Consider the following 27,428-nt stretch of genomic DNA (forward strand, 5'->3'; position numbering starts at 1 on the left):
AGTGTCTCCTAGCCACAGCTATCTTTACTCCCATGCTTGCAAGAAATGGTCCTAAGCTTTCACACAGATTGCTTGAAATCTCTTGCAAGTTTAATGTGTGGTTTCTTTTTTGTGTTGGTATTAAAGAGTGTCCAAAGGAGGGGTATGGAGGTGGTGAAGGGCCTAGAGGACAAGGCCTGTGATGTGTGGCTGAGGTCCCTTGGTTTGTTTGGCCTAGAGAAGGAGGCCGAGGAGAGGGCTCATGGGATATTGGGATATTCTATGGGATATTCTATAGTTCTGTGGTTCTTTTTTCTGGGTAAGCTGGGTGAGGAAGATGGGGGCAGGAAGGAATTGCTCCCTCTGGGAGTGATTGTGGCAGGGAAAACTGACAAAAAAACTATATAGCTGTTGGCCACTACAAAGTCTTTGTCCAGAGCAGTTCCTGCCAGAATGGTGAAGATGGAGACTGGGAGAGAAGAAGGGGACTCAATTATCCAGATATTTGCTGGACGACCAATATGGCCAAGCATGCGCGGTCCAGACAATTCTTGCAGTGTATTGAAGATAACTTTCTAATGCAGATGGTCGAGGTACCGACGCGGGGCGGGGTGCTGCTGGACCTTATTCTCACCAACAAGGAAGGACTCATTAAGGAAGTAAAAGTCGGGGGTAACTTGGGTTGTAGCGACCATGAGATGGTGGAGTTCGAGATCCTGAGCGGAGGAAGCAAAACAAAAAGTAGGATTGCTACCCTGGACTTCAGGAGAGCCAACTTTGATCTCCTCCGGGACTTACTTGGGGCCATCCCGTGGGCCAGGGTGCTAGAAGGCAAGGGGGCCTGTGAGAGCTGGATAGCATTCAAACGGCTCCTCTTCCAGGCTCAGGATCGGTGCGTCCCTGTAACTAAGAAGTCAGGAAAAGGTGCCAGGAGACCTGCGTGGATGAGTAAGGAACTCATGTGCAAGCTCCGCAGAAAGAAGAAAGTACACGATATGTGGAAAAAGGGTCTGGCCACTTGGGAACAATATAAGAATGTAGTCAGGGACTGCCGAGATGCGACCAGGAAGGCTAAAGCCCACCTGGAGCTGAATCTAGCTAAGGAGATAAAGGATAATAAAAAAGGGTTTTTTAAGTACATTAACAGCAAAAGGAAGGCTAGGGAGAATGTGGGCCCCATACTAAGTGAGGGGGGTGTTCTGGTAACGGGGGATGCTGAGAAGGCGGAAATACTGAACGCCTTCTTTGCCTCTGTCTTTAGTGAAAGGGCTCTCCCCCAGGAATCCCAGTCCCCGGTGGTTGATGAGAGAATCTGGGGAATGGGAGATTTCCCTTTAGTCAGGGAAGAGGTGGTCCGTGAGTGCTTAGGAAACATTAATGTCCATAAATCCATGGGACCTGATGGGGTGCACCCGCGGGTGCTGAGAGAGCTGGCAGAGGTTATTGCTAAGCCGCTCTCTGTAATTTTTCAAAGGTCTTGGAGAACTGGGGAGGTGCCTGAAGACTGGAGGATGGCCAATGTCACCCCAGTCTTCAAAAAGGGCAAGAAGGATGACCCGGGTAATTATAGGCCAGTCAGCCTCACCTCTGTCCCAGGGAAGGTGATGGAACAGCTTGTGCTGGATGCCATCTCCAGACAACTGGGAGAAAAGGAGGTTATCAGGAGTACTCAGCATGGGTTCACCAAGGGGAGGTCGTGCTCGACCAACCTGGTGGCCTTTTATGAAGATGTCACTAGCTGGGTGGACGGGGAGAGAGCGGTAGATGTAGTCTACCTTGATTTCAGTAAGGCTTTTGATACGGTCCCCCATGACATCCTTATAACAAAGCTGAGGAAGTATGGGATAGATGAGTGGACGGTGAAGTGGATCGAGAATTGGCTGACTGGCAGAGTGCAGAGGGTTGTCGTTGGCGGTGCGGTGTCTGGCTGGAGGCCTGTGACTAGCGGCGTCCCCCAGGGGTCTGTGCTGGGTCCAGTCTTGTTCAACATCTTCATCAACGACCTTGATGAGGGGATAGTGGCCACCCTCAGCAAGTTTGCTGATGACACGAAGCTGGGAGGATTGGCTGACACGCCTGAAGGCTGTGCGGCCATTCAGAGAGACCTGGACAGGCTGGAGAGCTGGGCAGTAAGAAACCGGATGAGGTTTAACATAAGCAAGTGTAGAGTCTTGCATCTCGGTAGAAATAATTGCATACACCAGTACAGGTTGGGGGAAGACCTGCTGGAGAGGAGCTCTGCTGAGAAGGACCTGGGCGTCCTGGTGGACGACAGGTTGGCCATGAGCCAGCAGTGTGCCCTTGTAGCCAAAAAGGCCAATGGCATTCTGGGGTGCATTAAAAAGAGCGTAGCCAGCAGGTCAAGGGAGGTGATCCTCCCCCTCTTCTCTGCCCTGGTGAGGCCTCATCTGGAATACTGTGTCCAGTTCTGGGCTCCCCAGTACAAAAAAGACAGGGATCTCTTGGAAAGAGTCCAGCGGAGGGCCACAAAGATGGTGAAGGGCCTGGACCATCTCCCCTACGAGGAGAGACTTAGGGAACTGGGTCTGTTTAGCCTTGAGAAAAGAAGGCTGAGAGGGGACTTGATCCAGGTTTATAAATACCTGAGGTGTGGGAGCTATAGTGGCGAGGCTGGTCTCTTTTCAGTAGTGCGTGGGGACAGGACTAGGGGCAATGGGCTGAAACTCCAGCATAGGAAGTTCCGCACGAATGTGCGCAAGAACTTCTTTACGGTGAGGGTGACGGAGCACTGGAACAGGCTGCCCAGGGAGGTGGTGGAGTCTCCTTCTCTGGAGATATTCAAGACCCGCCTGGACGCCTACCTGTGCGACGTGGTGTAGGGAGCCTGCTTTGGCAGGGGGGTTGGACTCGATGATCTCTAGAGGTCCCTTCCAACCCCTATAATTCTGTGATTCTGTGATTCTGTGACTCATCTCTAGCAGAGAGAGTTTGTGAGGGGGTTGAAAATATGTGACTGGATTTTGCATTCACTTGAACATGCTCAGTAAGAGCTGAACTCGCAGTCAGGTGTGCTTTATACTTGCTGTTCTTCAGTGGATGATTCAAGTATGCAGAAGGGATTTAATCCATAGACTGTGTAAAACTGTTCCGTTTTGTTGGATTTTTTTTTTTTTCATTGTTATCTCCCTATTATCTACTTGTTCAATTCATTCAAGTTGGCTGTAGTCCTCTATCTACTGTCAACTGTGGATGAGGATGCTTCTGCAAGTGCTGATGCCCTCCTTAAAACCCCAGCAGAGGTGGGGAACCATTCTTCCAAAACCCTCAGTAGCATTCATTTGCACTGAAGTCAAACGTAACTTAATGAGGAGCCTGACTATGCTGGCAGAACTCACTGCCCTCCCTATAGGCTCAACTTGCTTGTCGCCATTTCCAAAACGTTGGCAGCTCAGTACAATTTCAACCCTCTGGTAGGAAGGAATTATAATGAAAAATCTTGAAGTTGTGCTTGCGGGTTTTTTTTTTTTCTTCCCCTAAATCTGCAACAGTTAGCAGACTGGCAGGGCTGTCAGAGGATGGTGGAATTAAATCCGGAGAAGTTTTAATGACTTGCCCAAGTTAATTCAGGCAGCGAGTGACAAAACCTGTCCCCTGGAGCGCTGTGTCACAGCATACTGTAGCCTACACCTGCAGTCAGAGCGTTCAACCATCTTTATCCAATAAAGCATTTAAGGAATATGATCAATGTAATTGCTCTGCAGCCCCACCAAAGTAAAGAAAGTGTGTAAGCACTGTGTTGAATTAGAAGAGATCTTCGCCTGTGCCTGCACCTTTAGCTAAAAGCAGGAACTTGATGGTAATGGAGCAATTAACCTGAATAAACAGTTAGAAGTGTTAGGTTTTGTGGTTTCCTCAAAATTGTCTTGTTAGCAATGGAAATTGTAGTAGTGCTCTCAGTGGTAAAGGTGGTTTGGGTAAAGGACAAAGCAAAGGAATAAACTTATTCCTTATTAAATACGACCTCTGCTGTAATTTGGGGCTAACACATTAATTACATGTGGATTTCTTAAAGAAGAGATCCAACAGAGAGAATGGATGAAGGGCATAATTTAAAAAGGAACTCGGCTCATTTTTTAGTGTAAACAAAGCAGAGCACAAATGAAGTGAAAAGTGAAGCGCGTTTCTGAAGGAACACAGCCACCTGAGCACAGCACAAAGCTGCACAGCACAGCTGCTGCCTTTTCTTGTCTTTGCAGGTACAAAATAGTGCAGGAGCGTCTTCCTCTGCTATTTTATGCTGTAGGTTTAATTTAATGTAGGATTTAATTTTTCTTCCTTCTAGGGAGGTTGTTTTATGGAGTGCATAAACAAATAGGGAATCTGAAGGAGCAGAGTGTGTTTTTCCAGAGCTCTGCATGTCATGTGGGTGCTCAGCACTCCATGGCAGCCTTGAAAGTTGCTCCCATTGAGTGTCATTGGAAAGAGTCAGGAGTTTTTTGTTTCCTTGAGTCTGAGGTGGGGATTGTTTAGGGTATCGATGGAGGTGTCTATTAGGTCTGTGTAGGAAACACAGCTTCTAATGGAGAAATCACGATTGGCTGTGTTGGTGTTCTTGGGACCTGCAGAGAATCCTCAAAGAGCATCGGTAAAACAAGAAAGAACATTTGTGCATGAAACACGATAGAAAAGTCTGGGCCAAATGCTCTGCGGTCTGTTGTTCAGGAAAGACTCTCACAAGGATCAATGGGAATTTTATCTAATAAATGAATGTGATGAATCCCATTGCCTGCTGGTCCGTGTTAAAGGCACTTCACAAGTGACGATGCAGCTTCTTGTTGTTGTTTTACAGTCTAATATAATTTTCACCTTCCTGCAGTAAGCAGGGCAAGTGCATAAGTTATTAGGGGCATATTAATACATTCGAGTGCCGTGCACTTCCAGGGAGATGGAGCACAGTGGACTAAATAATCTGTCCTGACTGTGATGCAGGGGAATGACACAAAGTAGTTTCTTCCTCGCTATTCTTAGCATTTCTTTTTTTCACACGTGAAATGATTTTGGTCTTGTTGTACAGATCTCGGGCCTCTTCCAAGCCTTCCTGTGGGCATTTTCTCCTGAGCAACTGTCAAATGGAGAACGTGTAATTGAAGCCAAGTTTTTTAGTAGTGGCAGGTGGCTCTGAGATGCGTGAAGGTTGGGATGATCAACTCTCAGCACTGCTGAACACGTGCCTTCTCCCCACTTCCCCCAGTGGGAGGATGGGAGGAGTGCACTGAAAGTCGCATCTCATTGGTGTTGCTCCTTGAAATTCAAGCATCCAAAGCCCATATCACTTACAGAATCTCTAGCCAAATTGAAATTATCATCCTTAATTATCAGTAGTAGCAGAAGAGTTGGGGGGGGGGGGGTGGAGAGGGGTTATTTTTACTTTCATTTAGTAATTAAAATTCCTTGTTTTCCTTACAAGGATGGACTCCTCCTAAATGGTAACACGTCACATCTCAGAGAGCAGGGGATATTTTGGTTGCTAAGTTCTTTTCCCCAGCAGAAATGTGTAGTTGTTTTGAAGTTAGCTGTACATCTGGAGATCAGATAGGGGAACAATTTACAGGGTGTGAAAAATTTCAAACGCTTCGTGTCCTCTGCATGAAGAAAAACTTTCTGAAGCAGCATTTTAATTTTCAGAGCAATTTTACCACTGCTTTCTCCTTTTGAATGGTGCATTTTTGCGTGCCAGGCTGCCATAAACAATGTGCTTTAGACTGGCACTCTCCACACTGCTTTTCCTTTTTAAAGAGTGTAGGCAACTAATCGGCAGCAACCAGCCGCATAGCTGGAGTGTTTTCCATTCTAGGCAATATCATACTAATTTGATGCACACATGGATGCTTCACACAATCTGCAAATTCATCGCTGGCATCTTGCATTAGTCATCTGACAGATTGCCAAGTGTTTCATATTCCTTTCATGTGACTTTATTACAAAACACACACACACACACACACCCCAGCACTGCCTTATTTCTGCCAGTAGCCAGTTCAGTGAGAATTTGCAGCAGTTCTGTTTACAACGGCCATGGAGAGAAATCTGTACTTACTTGCCACTCTCCTCTGCTTTAAAATGCAAAAGTACTGGCTTGCGTTGTGCAGCTCTCTTCTTATATAATGACATTAAGCAGCAGCCTGCAGAGAAAACCAGACTCAATGAAAAATGTAATCGCATTGTTTTTTGTACATAATACTTATGCTATTAATTAAATACCGATTTTTTTTTCTTGCTCTGTGCCAATTGACATCATCTTTTGTATCTAGCGCACATGAAAACTGCGTAGTCTCCTAACTTGCCTTTTCTTTTTCATCTCTTCTTCCACTTTCTAGTAACGGCACAGCTAACAAGATGAATGGAGCTTTGGATCATTCAGACCAACCAGACCCAGATGCCATTAAGATGTTTGTTGGACAGATTCCCCGTTCATGGTCGGAAAAAGAGTTAAAAGAACTTTTTGAGCCTTATGGAGCTGTCTACCAGATTAATGTTCTCCGAGACAGAAGTCAGAACCCTCCCCAAAGTAAAGGTACAGTAGTTGTACTCTGTTTGCTTTCAGGGATTTTTTCAGTGATCTTGCTTGCCTTTAGAATTTCCAAAGAGGCTTGCATCTGGGCTGTCTGTTTTGAAGCATACTGTGTTGAGCTGTGCAGCATTCCTAAGAGGAGAGAACTCCTGAATACCTATCGATTGCTGTCTTCCTCTTCTTCTTAAATTGCAGTTTAAATGTCTGTTATCTGGAAGCGAGCATTCCAACTGTGCGAAAAATAACAAAAGATTGCCATCCTTGTTTAAATTATTATTGCCAAGAGGCATGGAAACCTGAGCGGTCACTTTCCCAGGATTAGCTCATGAAAAATATAATTTTCTACTTCCTTTTGTTTCCTCTCTTTGCACCCCAGGTGGGAATGATTTTCAGGATACAGAAGGAGAGAAAGAATAGCAGTAGGCTCTTGGTACGTCATTGCTCCAGAGGCAATAGCAATTAAAAAATAGAATTGCCCTGCCCTTTCTCAAAAATCTGATTTCTTATTTTTGTGGTCATGCTAAAGGATTGATTTTTGGCAGTGGTATTTTTCTAAAAGAAAAGGATGGATTATTTTACTTCCTGCAATTTTTCTGCCACATACAAAGCATTTGTCCTTAACTGTATTGCTTTCTTTAGCTGTATGTCTATGCATATTTAGGCATGTGGCAATTCTGTGTATTATATAATTATAACATGCGCTTATGTGTAGCCTTAGAGTGAATATTTCATCTCACAGAACGTGTTGTTTTTTTTTCTCTGTGTATTTATTTTCACTTATGCTTTGAGATCATCGAGTTTCATATATTAAATAGTTGCTGGCATTGCAAATAATTGGCACCACTCAGAAGCATTTGTGCTTGGTTGTGAAATGACTCGATAGTGTCTCGTTTTCAGTCCTCTCCTACCACTGCATTTAAAATCCTTTACGGGGAATCTTGCAGAGTGATTCTGTGGGCTAGCAGCTCACTAATGGTGCAAAGCAGCACCCTTGAGATTTCCAGTTCAGTGAGAGGTGATGGCCGTCACGTGCAGCACACAGCACAACTCCGGGTGCTCCCATGCTTTGTGCACAGTGCTGCCCAAGCTCAGTATTTCCTCCTCTTTGCTGTCCCAGTTTAAACAGTCTGGTGCTTTGAGTGGTATCTTTTGATATTTTGTTTCTGGTTAAAAGAACAGGTATTTTGTCTCAGTATCACAGTGACATTGGGTAAAAGGCTCTCTGGGGTACCCTGCTGCTTATCAAGTCCCATACTAGATTGCTGTCTTCCACTAGTAGTGCAGAAGCAGAAGGTATTTGTTGTTGCAGTGTTTCAGTTCTTCATCCACCTCCTTCCATTCCCTAGAAGTGATGCAGCTGAGTGTGCAGCCCGCCCCACCCCACCCCACCACCCCCTCTCTGTTAGCCCAGTGCCCTCACCAAGTATCTTTTCCTTGTAACACTGCATAGAAGGCAGAATTAAAGGGTCAGGCAACTGGATTTTCAGCATTCCAGGCTGCTATGGATGAGCAAACTCCTACTTAGTTTAAACCACTAAAATACTGAACTTTGAGACTTGGCCATTTAGGAAGAGCTGATTCCTTGGCCACAGAAATGCCTTCCCACTAAAGCAGTAAATGAAGTGAGAATGATATTGTGGTTAGACAGAGGGAAGTCATTGATTCCCATTTCTGTAGTGTTTCCATTGTACGGTATCTTGTCCATCAGGCATCTGAAAGGCATGAGGATTAAGCACAGGTCATGCAAATCATTGTAGACTAATTATTAAGCCTTGCAGTCTCCGTATTCAGAATTCTCTTTGAAAAGTGTTTTGTTGTTGTTGTTTCACTAGGACTCTTTTCAGCCACTCAGACATGATGCTTTTATGTCACTTCAGGCATGATACATTTTAAGAGTAATTGAAATTAATCCCCCAAAACGACAGAACAACCTTCAGACTTATATTTCCCTGACACAGCAGTGAGGTCCTCCGGTGGTCAGTTTTTCCCTTGGAAGCTGTGGAGCAGCCTATGTTCATGCTTCCTCCTGGCTGAGGCTGCCAGCAAGGATGCCAGATATAGAAACCTCTTGAGTTTCATGTGGGGTATCCCTTGACCAGGAACGATCTTCATTTTCTTAATCCAATAGCAGAAAGGATTCTTCATGAGAGATTAAGAATCTGTTACAAACAACAAACAAAAAAACTACCTTGAAAAATATCTGATAGTCTCGTTCTCATCACAGTGCATGAGAAATGCTTTGCCTGTGCCGTGTAATTGGTATTTAATGACATGAATTGCGGTAATGAAAATGCAAGTTGCTGTTACTACGCATTTGGGGTTGGGCTTGGCTCTTTTCTTTGAAGAAGGACATTCTGATTTTTGAGAGATTTTTCTCATACCGGATGAGGGTTGTGTGTATGTAGCTCGGGCCAAAGGGGCTTCCGCCATTTGCACAGACTTTTCCTCTGATGAGCTGTTTATGAAGCAGCAATCTGAGTGTCTCCCAGATCTGTCAAAAATAACCATCGGCTGTTTCTGTCTCTCCTGCTGTTGTTAAGGCTGCCTTTCATACCCTCGAACGACAGACGGCCTACTTCATTGCTTTCCTACTTCTCATATTCCTTGCCAGCTCTGAAAAGCTGAAGCTGAAAGAAGAGAGATGGAAAGCCAGGTTTGATGGATTTGGTAAAAATAGAGAAAAACCATATTACTTCCACAGAAATGCTGCTTCTGTGCAGCTTTGTTAATTGCGCCTTATACCACAGGAATGCCTGCATTTCAGTGGTTGATGTCTGGAATATCCTCTGTAAGTAGGAAGCTCCTCACTGTCCAGAGCTTGCAGCCCTCCAGTTCTTTTCAGATGTGCGAAAGAGCTCAGCACAGTAATTTGACTTCATGTGTTTATCCCCTGTTGTTTTGTAAGACTTCTTCCTCTTTCTGCAACAAGAGAAATCCAGGGGATTAGGCAAAAACTATACACACACATACAGAATAAAATAATTGTCAGGAAATCCTGTAGCACTGAAATAAATGGCACTTTCAGCTTCTGAGGGCTAAGGGGATTGAAAGTCTCAGCAGATCAGCTGTCTCTGCTCCCAGCCCATCTTACCTCCTTTATATAATTTATTCTGGGTGGATAGATGACTTTTTCAGACCAGTTGTTAAAAGGAACTCCTGTAATACCTCCATCTCCAATGCAGCGAGCTCAGCGTGAGGGTAGCATCCGGCACCATCAGTGCTTCTCTTTTTCCCCACTGTTCTCATAAGATGGAAACATTTCTCTCACTGCTTTTGATTCAGAGTTGGAGTGCTGAAGCAGGCAGATGGCACACGGCTGCTTAGGCTTTCTGAGATGTAGCAGAAGAGTCTTGGGCTGGATATGCAACATTGTTCTTGTTCCTTGCCCCTATTTCCATACCTGTTAATTCTTGCAGGGCTCAAAGGCCCACGGAGCATGAGGCTGAGCCTGCTCGTGCAGGAATCTCTCTCCAGGAAGCAAGTAAAGGCACATGTGACAACCTTGCCTTGTAGCCTTTTGCATACCCGTTATCAGATTAGAGGTAGGATGCTGAGTGAACAAGGACATGCTGTAGTTAAAGGCCAGTGTTTATGATTATCCTATTTAACATGGTAATTTAAGTCTACTGAGAAGCAAGCAGGGGAATCTGATAATGAGGCATTCATCTGCTACATACAGGTGAGACAGGATGGGCAAGGCATATTGAAGGCTGGTGTTATCTGATTACTTGGGTGTAGTTGTGGCTATAAGCAGTCCCTTCTGAGATCTTCCTGCCTGCAATGCATCCTTCTCTCCATCGAACCCCACACTTCTGCTTACTGCCCTATTCCCTGTGGGGAAGGAGGATATTAAGGGACTCAGGCAGTTCTGCACAGGAGTGGAGCAGAAGCACCCTGCTTGGCACACAAGCCCACATTAATTATTAGCAAAGATGTTAACCAAGTGCTCCTTGCCTGCCATTTCCACACCACTCAGCTAATTGCACTCTGCCTGCTCCCAGGAGCAATTTCAATGCATTGTGTTTTGCAGAACTATTTTAGAAGTTCTGTTCAGCCAGCGTTGCAGGAGTCAGGGTTTCTCCATGTATTTCCTGCTGACTTTGAGTTTAGGTTGCTTTCACAGGTTGCCATGAATGTTGTTTAGCTTTTGAGATCTGATGAGTTGTGTCCTGGGCATGTACACTGCAGGACTCAGGACTGCGGCCACTATGCATGCATATTTTAGACTAAATTTTAGTGCTCACAGCTGAGAGATCTTATGTTACAATCCAGGGCTTGAAATCTGTCATACACTGCATGAAAAAGTATCTTTTTTTTAGCTGATGCCTTGTACACAGTATAAAGAAAGTATCATGCAACAAAGACTGGCAAAAGCCAAATTCAGCTGTTAGATGCAAGCACAACAGGGAGGGAGAACAGGTGATAAAGTTGAGTTTTCAACTTTTTGATTTCTGACCTCGGGGTGTTTGAATTTAATCTTCCGAGAGCCTTAATTCTCAAATTTTATATGGGTTATAAGTAGCGTTATAAAATATACTGTAGATGTGAGCTGATTTTTATAAAAGGTAATTCTTATTCTACAAGTCTGCTGGAGTTTTCAAGAGGTTTTTCTGAGGGTGGACAGGTGTGAAATTGTGTATATAATCAAGCTGGATTTCCCAGGGGCATTTCACACAGCGTCACACAGGCACCTAATGCACAAGGCTGCTGGTGAAGCAGGGAAGAGCCCGTTTTCATACGGAGAAAGGAGCTGGTGAGATGATCGAGGGCAGATTAGAATGGGAGAAGGTTACGGGCCAGGGGAAGAAAAGGGGTTGATGATTGGAGAACCACAGGGACTGGTATTGGAGATCGATACTTTTTCACTCTCTATGTAAATGGCTTTGACAGAGAGAACCACTAAGTTGTTATCCAACTTTTTGGATTGCGCAGAAGGTGCTGAATGGGGGAGAAGGTAACCTGGAGCAAACAACCTCATACAAAGGAACTGGGGTAAAAAGAACCGTGGGCAGGAAGAGTAAATTTGAGTTTTGAGTGAGCACAGATGTTGAATGATTATCTTTTTCAAAGATTCAAGAGCAGGAGAGGATTTGAAGAGTGCACATACCATAAAAGTACCAACATGATGTTTTGTGTCCGTGTGGTCAAAAAGGCACTGAAAATGTGGAGCTGTATAAATGGGAGCACTGAATATAGCTTTCAAGGAAATGCCGTACCACTTAAAGAAGGATTTTTTTGATCATGTTTTAAACTACAGTTACCAATATTTAGCACCATTCTATAGAAAGGGGCAGAGGTCCAGAAAAGAGCAGCATGATTTTGTATGAAGTCGGGAAGGGTTAAGCTATGGTGAAAGGTCTAAGAAGGTTAACTTGTAAAGGGCTTCAAGCACTGACTTACAAGAAAGCTAAAAGAGAAGAAGCTGTGGAAGAATGCAGGACTGTACCTTGGTCTGGAAAGAAAAAGTTACAAGGAGATATGATTGAAGTATGTTGAAGTGCATACCAAAGGCAGGAATAGATCAGCTCTTTCAATTAATATCGAACCCCAGGACTGCACAGCATAGACTTCAGATTGAGAAACAGCAGGCCAAAAGGAAAAGGTATCTTCTTAAGTAAAACTTTCTTCTTCCACATGCAGCGTGGAGAATGGTCTTCCAGAAGCAGCAGTAAGAAAAGTTTTGAAATAATAAAATTTTCATGCCTCTTATTTCGTGTTTTGACATAAGCATGCCTGGAGTTGTGTTGGACTTGACTGCTCCCCACATCCCAGCACAGTTTCACCCTGTAAGCAGGATGAGCTGCCAGGGCTATTTGCCTGGGTTATCTATGAGCTGCTTGAAGAGGGGCTGAGGTTTCTGGTGACCCCTGATATTTTTGGATGGCTTTGAAGTGAAGGAGCAGATGAGGTTAATGTCCCATTGCATGCTTGATTGCAAACCTGTTCTCCACATAAATCAGTCTCACTGTATATTCCCATCATTGACTATGGCAAAAAAGTCCTCCGCTGCAGTAACAAAATGTATCCCAGAAAATCCCATGTAGTCAGACTGCAGACGTCCTGCAAGGTCTTCATGCAGATCCTGTAATGACAGCAGGGGTTTTGTGTCTGTGTGTTTGCAAAACAGGAACAATAGAGGAAGTTGGGAGAGTTGAGTAGAGAGTGCTTCTTTGGTTATGATATTTAAAGAGAGAGAGCACGTAAAACCTTCCTTATCCTTATCTGTGATGTTCCTATGTGCAGCAGTGAATGACTACAGGATTAAGGTTTATTTTTCAGCATTGTTTTTCTCTGTGTTTTTACGGTATTTATCACAGAGGAAGCCTGGTCCAGAAGTGAGGACTCGAGTTGTTGCTGTAAGAAGTTTTAAAAACATAACATGTCTCTAGGGGCTTAAAGTAGATTGCATTGGGGCTCATCAGCTGCACTTCTTTATTGCAGCCTAACTGTGATTTGTAACTGCCTGTGAATTTTGAAGACATAGCTAATACTGTATAAGCACATTGCTAATTAAATCTATGCTGAAAAAGTGCATAAACTGGAACGAACTTGAACAAACTACATGAATCAGTTTAGTTAACTAGATAGAAAACCAATACCCAGGCAAGCCCTTAGAAGCGCAGAACTTCATCATCAATTGCGGTTTTCTTAATAGATCTCTAATGTTCATGTCTGATAAACACTTGGAGAAAAGATGCATTATGTAAAAGGATACTTGAGCTTTAGTTCAGATGTTAAATTAATCCAAGCACTTTCCAGGTACCTCTGAAAATGCCAGAGACGCAGCTGAAAATGTGTGCACAGTTTTTCTGATACTTCAGGATAAACAACAACAATAATATTTTTTTTTTAAAAAAAAGCCAGAAAAAACAAGGTATTTGTCTTTTTTTAAATACATCATTACTTTAATAGCAACTGAAGGCTAATGATTGAGAAATAGGGAGCTTAACATACAGTGACATTTGTTAAGATACTGCTGGAAAAGAATATCTTGCATGGTCATTAAAAAGGCAGGCAGAGCTTTGTTATAATGTTCACTTCTTCAGCACACCATCCAGCATTTACGTATAGAATATTTTAGAACCTCACCAAAATAATCCCCAATGTCTTAAAATATAAATGGGTAATCTGTTTTCAGAGATGCTGTCATTGTATCAGAACGGACACGTGGGGAGGCAGTAAAACAGCCCGAACTTTCCATAACATTAAAAAACAAAGCTAATCTAATTTCATTCTTGAATCTGAACAACATGCCCAACCTCTCTCTCAAATGTATAATCACAAAGGCAAAAACTGTAATACATGGAGAAAATCTAAGTCAAGTCATGCACACACTTGCACACAGGAATTCATCAGTGGGTATAATCCCCAGACATAAAATCACATACATGTTTAAATATTGTTAAGATTGATGCATACATTTGACACATACGCATTTCAATAATGCAGGGCAGTGTCACTGTGAAATTCATGGCATCCAGTTTCTTCAGTTGCATAGTAAATCTCATATCAATGAGTTTTGATCCCAGCACCCAAATTCCCTCTTTCATTTTTTCATTAATTGAATAAACACACATTACTTATCTGTTACCATATGAAAAATGACGTGTGATTTTCTTAAAGAGCAATGGCTTCCAAAAAGCTCTGTCTTCATTATATATTGTTTCTGTTTCCATTCATTGCTAACACGTGAGCCATTTGCTCACGACTTTAGTAGGAGGTTTTACGAAGGATTTGAAGGTGAGTATGAAATCTTCACACACTTTGACATGGAGCTCAAAGAAAGAAGGTGTGCTATAACTGAACAGTGTCAAAATTAGATGCAGTTGTGAGCTAGCCTTGTGAGCATGCATTTCAGCTTCCAAGACTCACCTCCATCTCATTGCTTTCATACTGTACTCCTGTCACCCCAAAAAAATGAGGCACTGGTGCACACACACGCATACACACAAATAAAAGTGTAAAATTAAAAGCCACATTTTGCTCATGAAAAGAATCCAGAACAGGAGGAATTTTTCCATCGCTGCTGAGATGGTGTGAACACTTCAATATTACAGTGCAGGGTAAAGAGCCAAAAACCATGTAAAATGGCTTAGTATAAATATGTCATCGATTTTCCTACTTCTTGATGTGAATTTTAAATCCCAGGAAAGCCTTGAAAGGATGTCTGTTAATCTTCGACCTTTTAAAATATGTTACAGAATAGATGGTTGTGTAGCATTTGCAGTGTGAATTAAATGCAAGTTCATTGCTTGAATCCTCACTGTGTTGGACCTCGCTGCCCTGCATTTTCATCTGGGGCAGGAGACAGAAAGCAAGGTCCTGAGTGTGCTACAGTGCCGGCTGAACCCATAACCTGCTTAGTTCCTGGTGTCTGTGGTACGGGAGCCAGAAAGAGTTGGGCAGTGCCAGTGGTAGTACTGCGGAGCTTTTTAGACATCTGTCCACTCCATCATGCGCTGTCAGCATCAGCATGTTATTTCAAAGGAGTAGCAAATAACTTCCTAGGGACCGAGTCTGTTAGTGACTTCTAAACCAGGCTTGAGCTTAATTCCAGCCAGCCGTATTATGGGTGGAATTCTGTGCGTGCCATATAAATCTGCTGGTCTGTCTACCTCCATGAAAAAGGCATTTTCAGGAATCTGTGATTCCTTTCATAAGCAATTTTTAATTGCTTATAAAAACACTCGGAAAAGCTTGTGAATAAATTAAACTTGAATGTTTCCAGTGGATCTTTTCAGATTTTCATTGAACCTAATTACTGTCTCATCTATGCCCATGAGTATGCAGTTTTAAGTGGGACGTTAGACTTCCACTCTGCAGATTAAACTTTGTGATGCATAAATTCGTTATTATTTGCAGTGGAAAAAGCTCTGGTGCCTACCACCTCATGGTTTTAATTTAAGATAATGACTACGTCCCAGTTATACATTCTTTCAGAAGAGTGAGATGAGCTGGAAAGAGGTGGAAGAGGTGGTTTTATAATAAACCGTGTCTCTTATTTGCCTAACTGAACTGGGCAAATTTGTTTGAAACAATAATTATCTATCCTAGCTGCTCAAGATGTCATGCTTTCAATTGCAATTTTCAGGAGCTGTACTGCAACAGGGAGTGGATTAATGTAGGGTGCCGCGTGAGTCGTCGGGACTGTACGGCTCTGCGAGGCACCATGTGGAGCAGCACTGCTTAGCCACACTTCTTGAGTGTTTTGCAAAGGGAGACAAATATCATCACACAGTTGTTACCAGCTGGAAAAAGTGAGATACACACGGCTGTGGGACGTTTCCCAAATTGCTGAGTGACTTGGAGCAGGCAGGCAATGTTCTGCCTGTGCTTGGATGGAATCTGCTGCCTTTGTTTTCAGCACTCGAATCTCTGAACTCTTTCGACACAATGATGTTGTGATGTTAGCACTGTCCAGGTGAACTCATAATTGGTTTAATCATGTATTAAGGGGATCTAATTAAGGACCACTGCCAGAAAACAAGCATGTAGCAGGCACATAGGCAATGAGCACTGCTCCTTCTATGTCCCCCTCAGTTAAAGTGGATATTAAACAGTAGGCCTCCTTTTCATTTGCAGATCATGGCATATAAAATCATTGTAGATTTAACATGGACTGCATTGAGTAATTCCTCTGGGGATTCATCTTCTGTAGTGCAAAGGGTTTTGTTGTCATTGACTGAATTAGATTTTTCTCGTTGTCACTTTTAATTCACTTCATGGGCACGGGGTAATTCTCTAAGGGAGGGAAAATGCCGAGACTGAGAGCCTCCTCTATCATCACTCAATATGAGTTGTCCCTTGATGTCAGCTGTGCCATAACAGCTGTACAAAGTCACTTGATGGGTCCTCATCCAATAGGTCTTGGGCTCAACCAAGGGGATGAAAATCACAGAATCAAAGAATCACATAATGTCTAGGGGTGGAAGGTACCTTAAAGATCATCCAGTTCCAATCCCCTGCCATGGGCTGGTTGCCACTCACCAGATCAGGCTGCCCAGGGCCTCATCCAACCTGGCCTCAAGCACCTGCAGGGATGGGGTTAGTAAGAGTATTTATTCTTTTTTTTTATTTAATGCTGCAAAAAGCAAGCTTTGTAATGCCTTGATGTCCAAAGAGTCATGATTACATCAAATATTTCTCATCCTTACATTTGGTTGCACTTAGAGAGATGGAGAAACTAAGCAAAGTTTCATTTTGCAGTACTATAACTTAGGCTCAGAGAGCTTAAGAGTTGTGGTGGAAGGTCTGCCATAAAAAAGGGCCTGAAATGTTCACTTTGTATATGTGGGGTTTTCCAGTATACTCCCTTCCATCATGCTCAGCAGGTTTCTCTTCGTATCTTTGTGCCTTCCCTTGCAGTATTGCATTAAACTCTCCAAACAGTTATTGCTATTTGTGCACGCTGAAGTCTTGCTTTGTTTTAGGACTCGATTATTTTGTTTTGGAGTTTTGGTGTTGGTTTGTTGGGTTTTTCAACTGATGCCAGTTTCCAGTTTTGTCAGTCATTCTGAGTGCTTTCCTGTAGGAAAGCAGCTGGGAGTGTCACCAACCTCAGTGACCGTGGGTTTTGTCAGTAGCTGCGCTCAATCAGGTACTGATAGCTGTCACAGAGTACGGTTCCGCACCATGACACTGACATGCCCCCGTAGCTATTAGTAATACCAGCTCTTGTGTGAAAAGCAGATACGAAATTGTCTCAATGCCATAACCCCTTCATGTCTTTTGGAAGAACTGAGCAAAACACTGCACCAAAATTCTTCTTTCAGAGTGCATTCATTATCTCCCAGCCCTTACATTCTCCACGTTCCCAAGTGTTGGTTTTCCTTTCCAGTCCTCAGCTACTAGCATGCCTTTCTGTGCCTCGTTGCTTCCTAACTCTCACGTGGGTACATATTGAGTTAAAAGGTGCTGTGTGAAAGAGGGGAATTATTATTATCATTATCATTATTATTTTAGATGCTGCAGTCTAAGTAGTTCAAAAAAATCTCACAACTAAAGGTCAGCATAGCTCGTAGGTTTACACATGCACAGTACAAGTAACCTTCAGAAATTTCCTCATGACAAGATAAGTGCAGCAATTATATTTAAATGAGTGCAGGAGAAAATTTCACTGTAAACTACATTAGCTGAAGAGTGTATGCCGTAAGAGGATTTAATTGAATTAATGTTACTTATTATCAAATGCTCCATCTAGTGTATTGCCAGGTCTCCTTATTACTAAAAATAATATTTGGTTCCTAAAGACCCCTGTTCAGCTAAGCACACAGCCCTGATGACTTTCAGCAGGTGGTTAAAGTTGAAGCATGTTCTTCATTGCTTTGCTGAATAGGAATAGGCTTGAAGGTAAGTACAAATATCAGTGTATGTATGTAAAATGTTATCACCTCACCTGCTACAGATGTTTTTCCATGCATCTAATGAAGGAGTGATTTTTGGCAGTTGTGAGTGGCCATGGCAAAGTATGAGTGCATGTGTACTACAGGAGTGGGGCTGGGCGGTGGGTGCTGACTGCACAGGTCCTGCTAACGAGAGCAGGGATTGATCGTGGTGGGGAGGGGTTTTGTTGAATAATGCTGCCAGTATTTTTAATGCTGCCAGGAATACAGGATTCACACTCTTGCATTATACAAAGATGCCACAGTGACATTCAGGAGCGTATTTTGTGTGGCATCCTAAATAAAAGCAGAAATTCAAATAAGCTGTGTTAACATATTCACGTTATAGGAAAGCTCAGATGTGTGGAAGCAGAGTGACATGGCCAGGGACATTCTTCCAGACGGTGATAAAGATATTCACAGTTTTCTCACTCTGCTCCTTTGCTTTAACTAATTAAAGAGAAGATGTGGTATATTGGATGTTCCTGCAAAATGTGTTTTAACAGTACAAATATCATTGAAGTACTCAACTTCTTTTTGTTTGATATTACCAATTTTCCTTTCATATTCACTCTTTAAAAAGAACATATGGAATTCTCCATGCATTCGGCAACAAAAAGAAAAAAAAAGTGGGTTAGGACCATTCTCAGTGGAAACTGGGAAACAGTGGGCTGGTTTCTAAAGCAACTTTCTTTATCGTTGGCCAAATGAAATGGCAAAAATTTTTATTAACCTACGCATCTTCCATTATAATGATCCACGTTTCACTCCCGAACTTCACCCACCCCTGTTTGTATATGCAGATGACATTCTGCTATAGTCAGTAGGGCACATGCCATTCAAAGGAATTACAGTCTGCTCTTTGTATTTGTGTTTTTGGCTTTTTTTGTGTGTGAAGAAGTGTAATTGCCCATGTCAACTGATGTTCATTACACAGAATTGTTTAGCTCTCTTAAAAAATCATTGATCTGCTTTTCCCTTGTGAAAATATTCAAGGTCTCAGTTCACAAAAGAGAAATCAGCATGTAAAGCAGGAGAATAACAATCGGTGCTGCAAGGAGTGGGAGATGCAGTGTGTCTAATGTCAGAAGCACTTGCTGGCTTAAAAACAAAACAAAACAAAGAAACATGATAAATAATTGGTAAGGATGAGGAACATTATCACTATTGTGGCCAGATGTGATTTTTTTGGAGCAGTCTTGTATAGAAGAGAGAGTAGGGATTCTTTTCAGACATTTCTTTGTTGTGTTTATGATTGAGTGTTCATTAGGTAGTGCCTGGCATCTCCTTTTCCCTAAGTTTTGTGGCTTCGTTTTGAATTTAAAAAGGGTATTTCAAAAGGTAATTTGGCACTGTGATCTCAAGGATGTGGTTGTGGCTTCAACTTTTGAAAGCTTCCCTAGAAACACATTGCTTTGGAGATATATTTTTTTAGGGAATTTTGTCTCTTGGACTATTTTGACCCCCCCAAAAAAAACTATTTTATATGGAGTTTTGGCAGTTTCTGGACTCACAGAGTGACACACTGAGTCACTGTGTGCATGCAAAGTGCAGCCGCCTCCACTGTGCCAGAGTCATGCACTGCACACAACAATGGGACCCGAAATCAATGGCTCCAGCCTTGACTGTGTGCTCCTATTAACATTTACTATATGTATTGCAGATGCACTTAACAGATTGTAAGACACTCTACAAACAGATTGGTAAAATGATCTTCATCCTGAAACACTGACGGCACAAATGAACAAGATGGACTGAAAGCTGCCATGAGGCTGCAGAGTGCAGATGCCAAAGTTTTGGGCACTTGTCATCAACAAAATGGGCTTTGTGTATCTTTAATGAAGCAAAGATCTGTTCCTGCTGATCTTACTGTACAAGGCTGAAATTTTAAGTAAGATTTAAAAGAGAATAACACAAAGCTTGTTAGAGAATGAGTGGGAGAAGAGAATGTGCCTACTTCTGCCTTTTCTTTCTTATCTAACAGCCCTTTTCCTACAGCTGCCAAATTGAGCGTGCCAGAGGAACAGACTTAGAACTTTGGGTGGTGGATCACAGCATTGGAACAACTCCCTGAAACAAGTCTGGGGCGTGCAGAGCTGAGGCTTTGGTGACCCGAACATGGGATGTACTGCTCATGGAAAGTCTGACACTCTGGAAATGACAACATGAGCAAGACTAAAAACTTGGCTCTGCCTCACTGGGCTACTCAACAGGAAAAATTCCAATACTTAATGTCTTGTTCGTCATCCAGAGCATGTAAAGAGATCATCCACTTAGGCCCTGGGTGGTTAAAAAAACCAAGAATTGCTCATCTTACTTATTGAAGCAGCTAATGTGCATTTCAAAGTGCTGAGATTAGATGTTCGCTTATGGGGAAAGGAGGAGTAAACGCGATGATTAGTTTCAGTGGGACAATTTTTGTAGGAATAGGTGTCTCAATGACTGCAGGTCATCTGCAGTTGATATAATAAGGATATAAGCCTGCTTCTTTATTAAGTCAGTCAACCATTTACATGAAAATGGCGATGTCTGGATTCTGCAAACAGCCCTTTCAGTGGAGCTGTGCTTTGGGGTGGGATATTTTAGCCGTTTTGAGGCACTTCTCTTTCAAATGAAAGCCCTCTCTCACTAAAATTATTAAAGAAAACATTTTTCAACTCTGAAGTATTGCTGAAATTTTGGCAGGGGCTGTGGTCAATGCTCCAAGTGATGGGAACTCCTGAGCTCTCGTAATTCAAACAATTTGTGTTGACTTTGTGGTTAAAAAACAAAAGTTTTATTACTGGACAGAACACAAAATTTGGAAATAAATGTTCTGTGAGGCCTCAGTAAAATGACCGTGGTTGGAAAGTGAGAAGGCTGCTGTGTCAAGGTAACCGTGACCTGAGTGGTTGGATGTATGATGGCACCTGAACATTCTGCAGCCTTCAACCATCCCAAGGCAGAGCTGAGCCCTCCATTTCCATCTGCTTGTGGCTGGGTTGCTTTCTTCATCAGGACAGTTGGGCATGAGTTCGGGCAAAATGTCTTCCCTTCCAGGATGCAAAGGTCCCATGCTTGGAAAGCTATCTTAATAGAAAAAAAGCCTGCTAGCCCATCCAGTTCTCTTGTCTGCCAAATCCACGTTTGTTCCACTTAGCGCATTCCTAAATGTTTTGTCCAACTTTATTTGGAGTAGGACCATGGGATGCTGTTTCCAACACCACCCCCTGCCAATAAGATAATATTTTGTTATTGTACTGTAAATAGACACAATTATACCTTTTTTTTTTTCTTACTTTTCGTCCCCCCACCTCATTTATTTTCTGTGCATAGTTTTATAATCCCCATTCTGTGCTAATACCAGTGAATGCGAGGGATACATTTTCTGCCATGTAAAATAGTACTGGGGATAAAGTCTGCCTAAGATTTTGGCTGACCCCATCATCAGGCTTAGCTCAAAAAATAATTTGTCATTACCCAGGTGCTATGCTCTAAGCTTTATTGGCATAGAAGACCTACACATACTGTATGTTCCTTGGAAGGAAAAAAAGTAGTCATGTAATCACTGAGACAGTAAACAGTCATTTCCAATCTAGTAATATCTTATGTGAATTGGCACTGTATGTTGTATATCATCCATCTTGCTAATCCGTGTTCCACATTGCCTCCCACTTGAGGCCAAGAACATTACAGCTGTGCCAGAGAGTGGGTGGAAAAATAGCCTTATTATTAACCTAAGTTGAAAACATAATGGCTTTCTGAATGTCTTCATTCACAAATGCAATCATACTAAAATATTAATACTCTTAAGTTTAGAGAAATAGAACTTTCATTTAAAATCCACTGTCTGTGCATGCTGCAAAAGTGAAAGCCTTAGGAAAGTGTTGTCAGCGCCGTGTACCTTTGATCTTTTCTGTAATTCCAGTGTTCTGTAATAAAGGAGCCAAAGTATCCTTCAGACCAGGCTCTGAGCAGTTTTACTGCCATCACTGCCATACTCTTGTAACTGAAAGCAGAGTTTCTCATATCTTCTGCTTCTCCTAAGACACAAGCTATAATCAAATGGATATTGAAGCTCTGATAATGACTTTTTAGTACAATGCCCAGCCAGAGCATTATTGCCAGTGTCAAGTGTTTGTTTAAATCTCCACCCCCGTAGGATCAGAAGCAGTTAGATGCAAGTGTTTTCTAGGAAGAATTATGAGGAATAGAGGAGAGAATTGCAAGCCTCTACATAGCACTTCAGAATTCTTGGTTTACCAGCAGAAATTAGGGACGTAAAATTGAAAACACAGGAAATTGGTACCACACATGGACAAAAAAACATGGAAATAAGAGACGCTGCTGCCCTTCAATTGTCTGCAGCCAACCTTTGGGAATAAGAACCTTCCACAAGTGGCTTTAGGAGGTGTAGGGGGAAAAAAACTCCTGTTGTCACTAATTTAAGACTAGCATGGAAAAAATGTTCCCCTTTTAAAAAGCAGGAAAAAAGGATTCAAACCCACAGTGTATCAGGCTGCATGTTGTAAATCAGCCTAATTGTTTTAGAATTCGGAAGTGTTTCATCATTTTAAATTGGGCTTGTCTGATATTTAGTTCCACGTTTTTGATAACTCCGCAGGACTAATCTGAAGCCTGCTGTTGCACATGAAAAGCTTTTTTTTATCCTATCTTTTAAGACTAATGGAATAAGAGGAAGTTGACAAGTAATCGCTTAGTTATCTCTGTGTCAAAGCCTATGATATGTATTATAGTGAAAACATGCGATATGCAGGTTCAGAAATAATTTCACTATACATTAAGGTTTATCTTTCTTGCATGCAAAATGTAGAAGTGAACGGCGCTGCAGGCTGATAGGGAATTCTGAATTGCTTGGCAATATCTTCAGATTTGCCTTAATAGTACTTAATGGGAGCCGACACGTGGTACAGTATGTGGGTCCCAGTCTTACCAGCACTTGTCTTCAAGTATCTTCTAACTCTCCTACCCTCCATCCTATCTGGGGAGAGAAACTTCATGTTTCTTGGACATAGCTTTGCAGTTTCTCTGTAGATCTGCTGCACTTTGGGGAGAAATACAAGTCAGCTATTAGTAAGATGGGGTTTATTTTGGAACCAGCAAGAAATGCTTATAAAATCTGGTGGTTGCAAAGCTCGTTTGACAAGCTGACCCCTAACCCATCATTCCTCAGTCCTCCTTCAGGAAGTTTTCTTAGATTTGCTTAACATAGATGCTTCTAGAGATAATAGCACATGAAATAAAAGACAAAAGCACACCACAGTGTTAAATAAAGGGCACTGCTACCTAAATATTGTGATCACTCAGATTGGTCTCCATGCAAAAAGAAAGCACTAAAAAAGCCCTTTGTCAATGAGGCTGAAAACAAAGTATGCTACCAGGACCCCTCGGATTTTTGTTGTTACTGTTGTTATTTTTTAAGAAGATTTCAGATAAAACTTTGCACTTTGTTCTAAAGCGGTATTAATTTTTGGTAGTGTAGAACCCTTTGGCTGGCATTTTGTTGAATGTGTTCCTCTAACAGCCATGGTGACCTGTGGGGAACTCTGTACAGCATCGTGCTGCACCAAACGTGATTAGATACATTCAGGCTCTGCGTGCTATTGATGCCAAGGAGCACTGAATAGTTTCATCTACTCTGCAGACAAGCTTCAGTGTAAGCCCTCCTGCCACTGCCTGCTCAAGGCCACCTTTGACAGCCGCAGGAGCCAACATAGAGCTGTTTAGGAACTCCTTTTGTTCCTTTTCTCTGTTTTTCTTTTTCCTTCTGATTAAGTTGCCAATCATTCTGCTCCTTTCTCTTCTTGTTCTGAGAAGTTGCCAATCATTTCATACAGCCTTTACCTCTCTAGCCAAGTGCTTGTCTTTTCATAACTTGGAAACAGGCTGCTGGAGATTTATTTTAAGTCTTGATCTGATTAAATGCCACATCTGAGATACAGATATTTGGAGAGCCATAGGGACTATGTATCATGGTAGCATCTTGTTTGGACTGCTCCCATACAGTAATAGAGGGCTTGAGAGGTACCTGTTGTGTGCTCCACTATGCTCCCAATGTTCCTTTCCCTTCATAGATCATAAATATTGGTGAATAGATTTTTAATCAGTTCCAAATCATACATGGATGCTAGTAGCAAGAAAGAAATCATCTGTAGTGTAGACTTTCTCGTTTCACTTCCTACAGCTCCCTGAAAGGAGGTTGTAGCAAAGTGGGGATTGGCATCTTCTCCCAGTTAATAGAGGCAGGATGAGGGATCATGGCCTTAAGTTGCACCAGGGGAGGTTCAAGATGGATATTAGGAAAAATCTCAGAAAGAGTGGTGAAGTATTAGTACAGGCTGCCCAGGGAGGTGCTGGAGTCAACCATCCCTGGAGATGTTCAAGAAAAGGGTAGATGTGGCACTGAGGGACATGGTCTATAGCAGTGACATGCTGGTTGATGGTGGGATTAGATGATTTTAGTGGTCTTACCAATCTTAATGATACTATGGCTGTATGATTTCAGGGGGTGGGGGGGAGGGGGGCAGAGGGATAATATTTATTTTCAAAATACATAGGGTTTTATTGTTTCACTCTCTTATTGAGTCGCAAAGTAGTCATGTTGTTTAGGAAGCTTCAAGATGTAAATAGCAAGGTGAAATTAAGTGCTTGCTATAAATAGTGTAGTTTTAATGAATGCTTGTAAGACTGTGAAATAGTTTTATGGGAGATGATGGGAGCTCTGATTCTGATTTCCAGAAGACTTTGGATAAATTACATATGGAAGCCTAATGTTGTCCTCTCTGAGACACGCTGTCCTAGCTTTGTAAGATAACACATTCCACCTTCATTAGTTCATTTTCCAGCCACAAGAAAAGGCTGCATGAGTCATCATAGCTTTTGTCTCTTGTTTTGGAAGCATGTGTGTTACACACGTATTCCTCATCTTCCTTCATTGATTTAACATTAGTTAATCATCACACACACAAAAATAAAAATAATCATAATCTGAGATAACAACCCCTCTCAGCACAAGTGTTTTTCTCGCTTCTCTGAGGCTGCCTAGGTGATATGAGCTATGAGTCTTCTTCAATCTGTGCAAATCCAGGAGCTGCAACAGCCTCAGTGCTGTACAAGGAGCAAAACATGAAGGGGCTGTTTCCAGAAACATCTCAAATGTCTCTGAGCTTCAGCTTTCGGATACCCCACATGAAGTGTGTTCTTTGCTCTCGTTGCTTGTGCTCATTAAGAGCTGCCATTTATTCTTGTGTGTCTGCACAAATATATGGCTTTATTACTAAAGTGGTTTGTTTATCTTTGCTGTCGCTGCATTTATTTTCGTACTCATCTAAACAATTAATTAGGGAAACACTTGAGTGCCGAATACACTTCTTCAGATACCACTCAGTTGTGGTTTGTTGTTGTTTTGTTTTGTTTTGTTTTTATTTCCAGGAGCATCAGGCATTTAAAAAAGAAGAAAAAAATGTATTTTTCAGCTTCTAACCGTGCCTTTTCCCCTCTTGTTTGAAGCTTCCACAGGCAGAATATATTGCTTTGAAAGATCACGGGCCCTGTTGAGAGTTCAAAGCCAAGTAAAGATGCTACTTAAAGTTCAAAGGGTCTGTGGAGTTGCATCTTCATCTGCATAAAATTGTTTCAACCAGCTGGAAAGATGGAAGAGTTGCCAGAAATTTCTTCTGTGTCTTTATTTTTTTGTTGTTGTTGCTTTAAAAAATATATATATCTTAATTGGGGAACAAATGTGTCACCGCTAACAAGTTCAGGGAAAGTGAAGCTTCTTAGATGAAAGACTGCTAGAAGATGTACACAGCATAGGAAAGATTTGACATGTGCTGTGACCCTGTGAATCAATACGAGATACAGAAGAGTTTATAAAGTTGAAGTCAAGGAAGAATTGTGAGCATTGCTTTGCCACATCTCGGATGAACAGAACCAGGAATACAGCTAATTCAGACCATGGGTTGTAAAGATGGAAAAGAGCTGCACATTTTTAAGAAAACAGGATTTCAAGCAGGTGAAAATTTGCTCCCTGAAATCAGTGTGTGTATTGTAACATGTCACGACTCAGAGTGGAAGTTCAATCAGTTCTTTGACCAGCAGTAAATGGAGCCCCTATTAGGCAGTTTGGGCAAATGCAGTAAAACATGGGGTTAGGTGCTGATGGGTGTTGGGGGAAGAATAGGTCTGTGTTGAATGAAGCTCAGGGCAATATGCTGTACTTTAAGGCAAAATTTAAGCTACACTTTCTTCCTAAACTGCTTAATTGCCCCTTAAGCCAGCTTGAATGTCTTGTATTGATTTCTTCCATTTCCTATAAGCAAACTTTTGGAGGGAGCATGCCAATCTATAGCTAGTTAGACAGAAGCAGCACTTGCAAGCAATGCTGTACTGTTACTCACCTCGTTATTATTGCTGTATCTTTTCGCTTCTTTTTTTTAATGGTTTCTTCAGAATATTCCTTTGAGCTCAGGACATTTTATTCTTTCCATTTTACAAGAAGAAGCTGGGGCACAGGGAGATTAAAGGCCAGATTGTTCAAAAGCATTTAAGCATCTGAAGATTCAGATGGGCATTGAACATTATTTTCAGAAGAACTTCAACACTATTCCTAGAAATGAATTACCCAAGGTCAGATTTGAATTCTGTTGCAAAAATGGTGACCAAAGCTTCCAAACAAGTGCTGAAATGAACCCTTAACAAGTTTCTGGGTAAGGAAGAGGATTGTTTTTTTAGTCATGGTTTTTTCATTTTATTTATATTTTTTTATTAAGTGTCACCAGTAGACTTTCTACACTGTGCCGTCTTCTACAACGCTTTCTCTATGGACTTCTCTGTGGACACAAACTTCTGTTTGTGTTACCAGCTTTGGCCTTACCTAAGGCATCTTTACAAGACAGGCTCAGGACTTCAGAGCTGCCAGAGCTGTGGGTGAATAAATGGTCTTCTAACACTGAAAGCCTACATTGAATTTTAAAAGCTTCATGATGTAACAAATGCAGCAGAACTGGACGACTTTAGCTTAAAAATGCATCTTAATGATTCTGAACTGATTAATTTCTTGATGTATTTCTGAAGGCAAGATGTGACACACAGCATTTTTATGGTCTTCTATGTCTGTGTCAATGTGCACCATGCTGAGATTTCAATGTTTCTGGTTCTGTTTCTAAAGAAAAGAGTGGTTCCTGACTTGCTATGAAGAAACCTATCTCGTGTGTGAAATTTGCTAGTGAATAAGAGCTGGTTCCCAACTGATGAGTGCAACAGTAAAATAGCAATTTAGCTGATGTTGTCTGCTGAAGTTAAGTAAGCTTGCAATATATTTCTGAAGGAGTTGTACTGTGTAAGTAGGGTATTGTGATAAAACCTCTTAAATGCTTTCATTGTTTCACAGAATCACAGGCAGAGGCTGGAAGGGACCTCTGGGGCTCATCTCTTCTAACACTGTTGCTCAAAGCAGGCTTGTCTACAGCAGGTTGCTCAGGGCTGTATCCGAGCAGGTTTGGAAGATCTCCAAGGATGGAGACTCTACAACCTCA

At 42.1% G+C, this 27,428-nt stretch overlaps 1 protein-coding gene across 21 annotated transcripts in view; it reads left to right on the forward strand.

Annotated features, from left to right (window-relative positions):
* The window catches only part of CELF2 (CUGBP Elav-like family member 2), a 545,978-nt gene that overhangs the window by 415,581 nt on the left and 102,969 nt on the right, over positions 1-27,428 (forward strand). For 18 of the 21 annotated variants that reach the window (XM_072354469.1, XM_072354546.1, XM_072354461.1 and 15 more), the window contains one exon: positions 6,318-6,514. In XM_072354469.1, the coding sequence (XP_072210570.1) occupies positions 6,337-6,514 (178 nt within the window). In that variant the 5' untranslated portion in view covers positions 6,318-6,336. Of the gene's footprint in view, positions 1-5,951; positions 6,153-6,317; positions 6,515-27,428 lie in introns of those variants that run through there. The other 3 variants (XM_072354493.1, XM_072354477.1, XM_072354566.1) reach the window with 3 other exon arrangements.

The sequence above is a fragment of the Excalfactoria chinensis genome, chromosome 1, assembly GCF_039878825.1.
Source record: "Excalfactoria chinensis isolate bCotChi1 chromosome 1, bCotChi1.hap2, whole genome shotgun sequence".
Lineage (NCBI taxonomy): Eukaryota > Metazoa > Chordata > Aves > Galliformes > Phasianidae > Excalfactoria > Excalfactoria chinensis.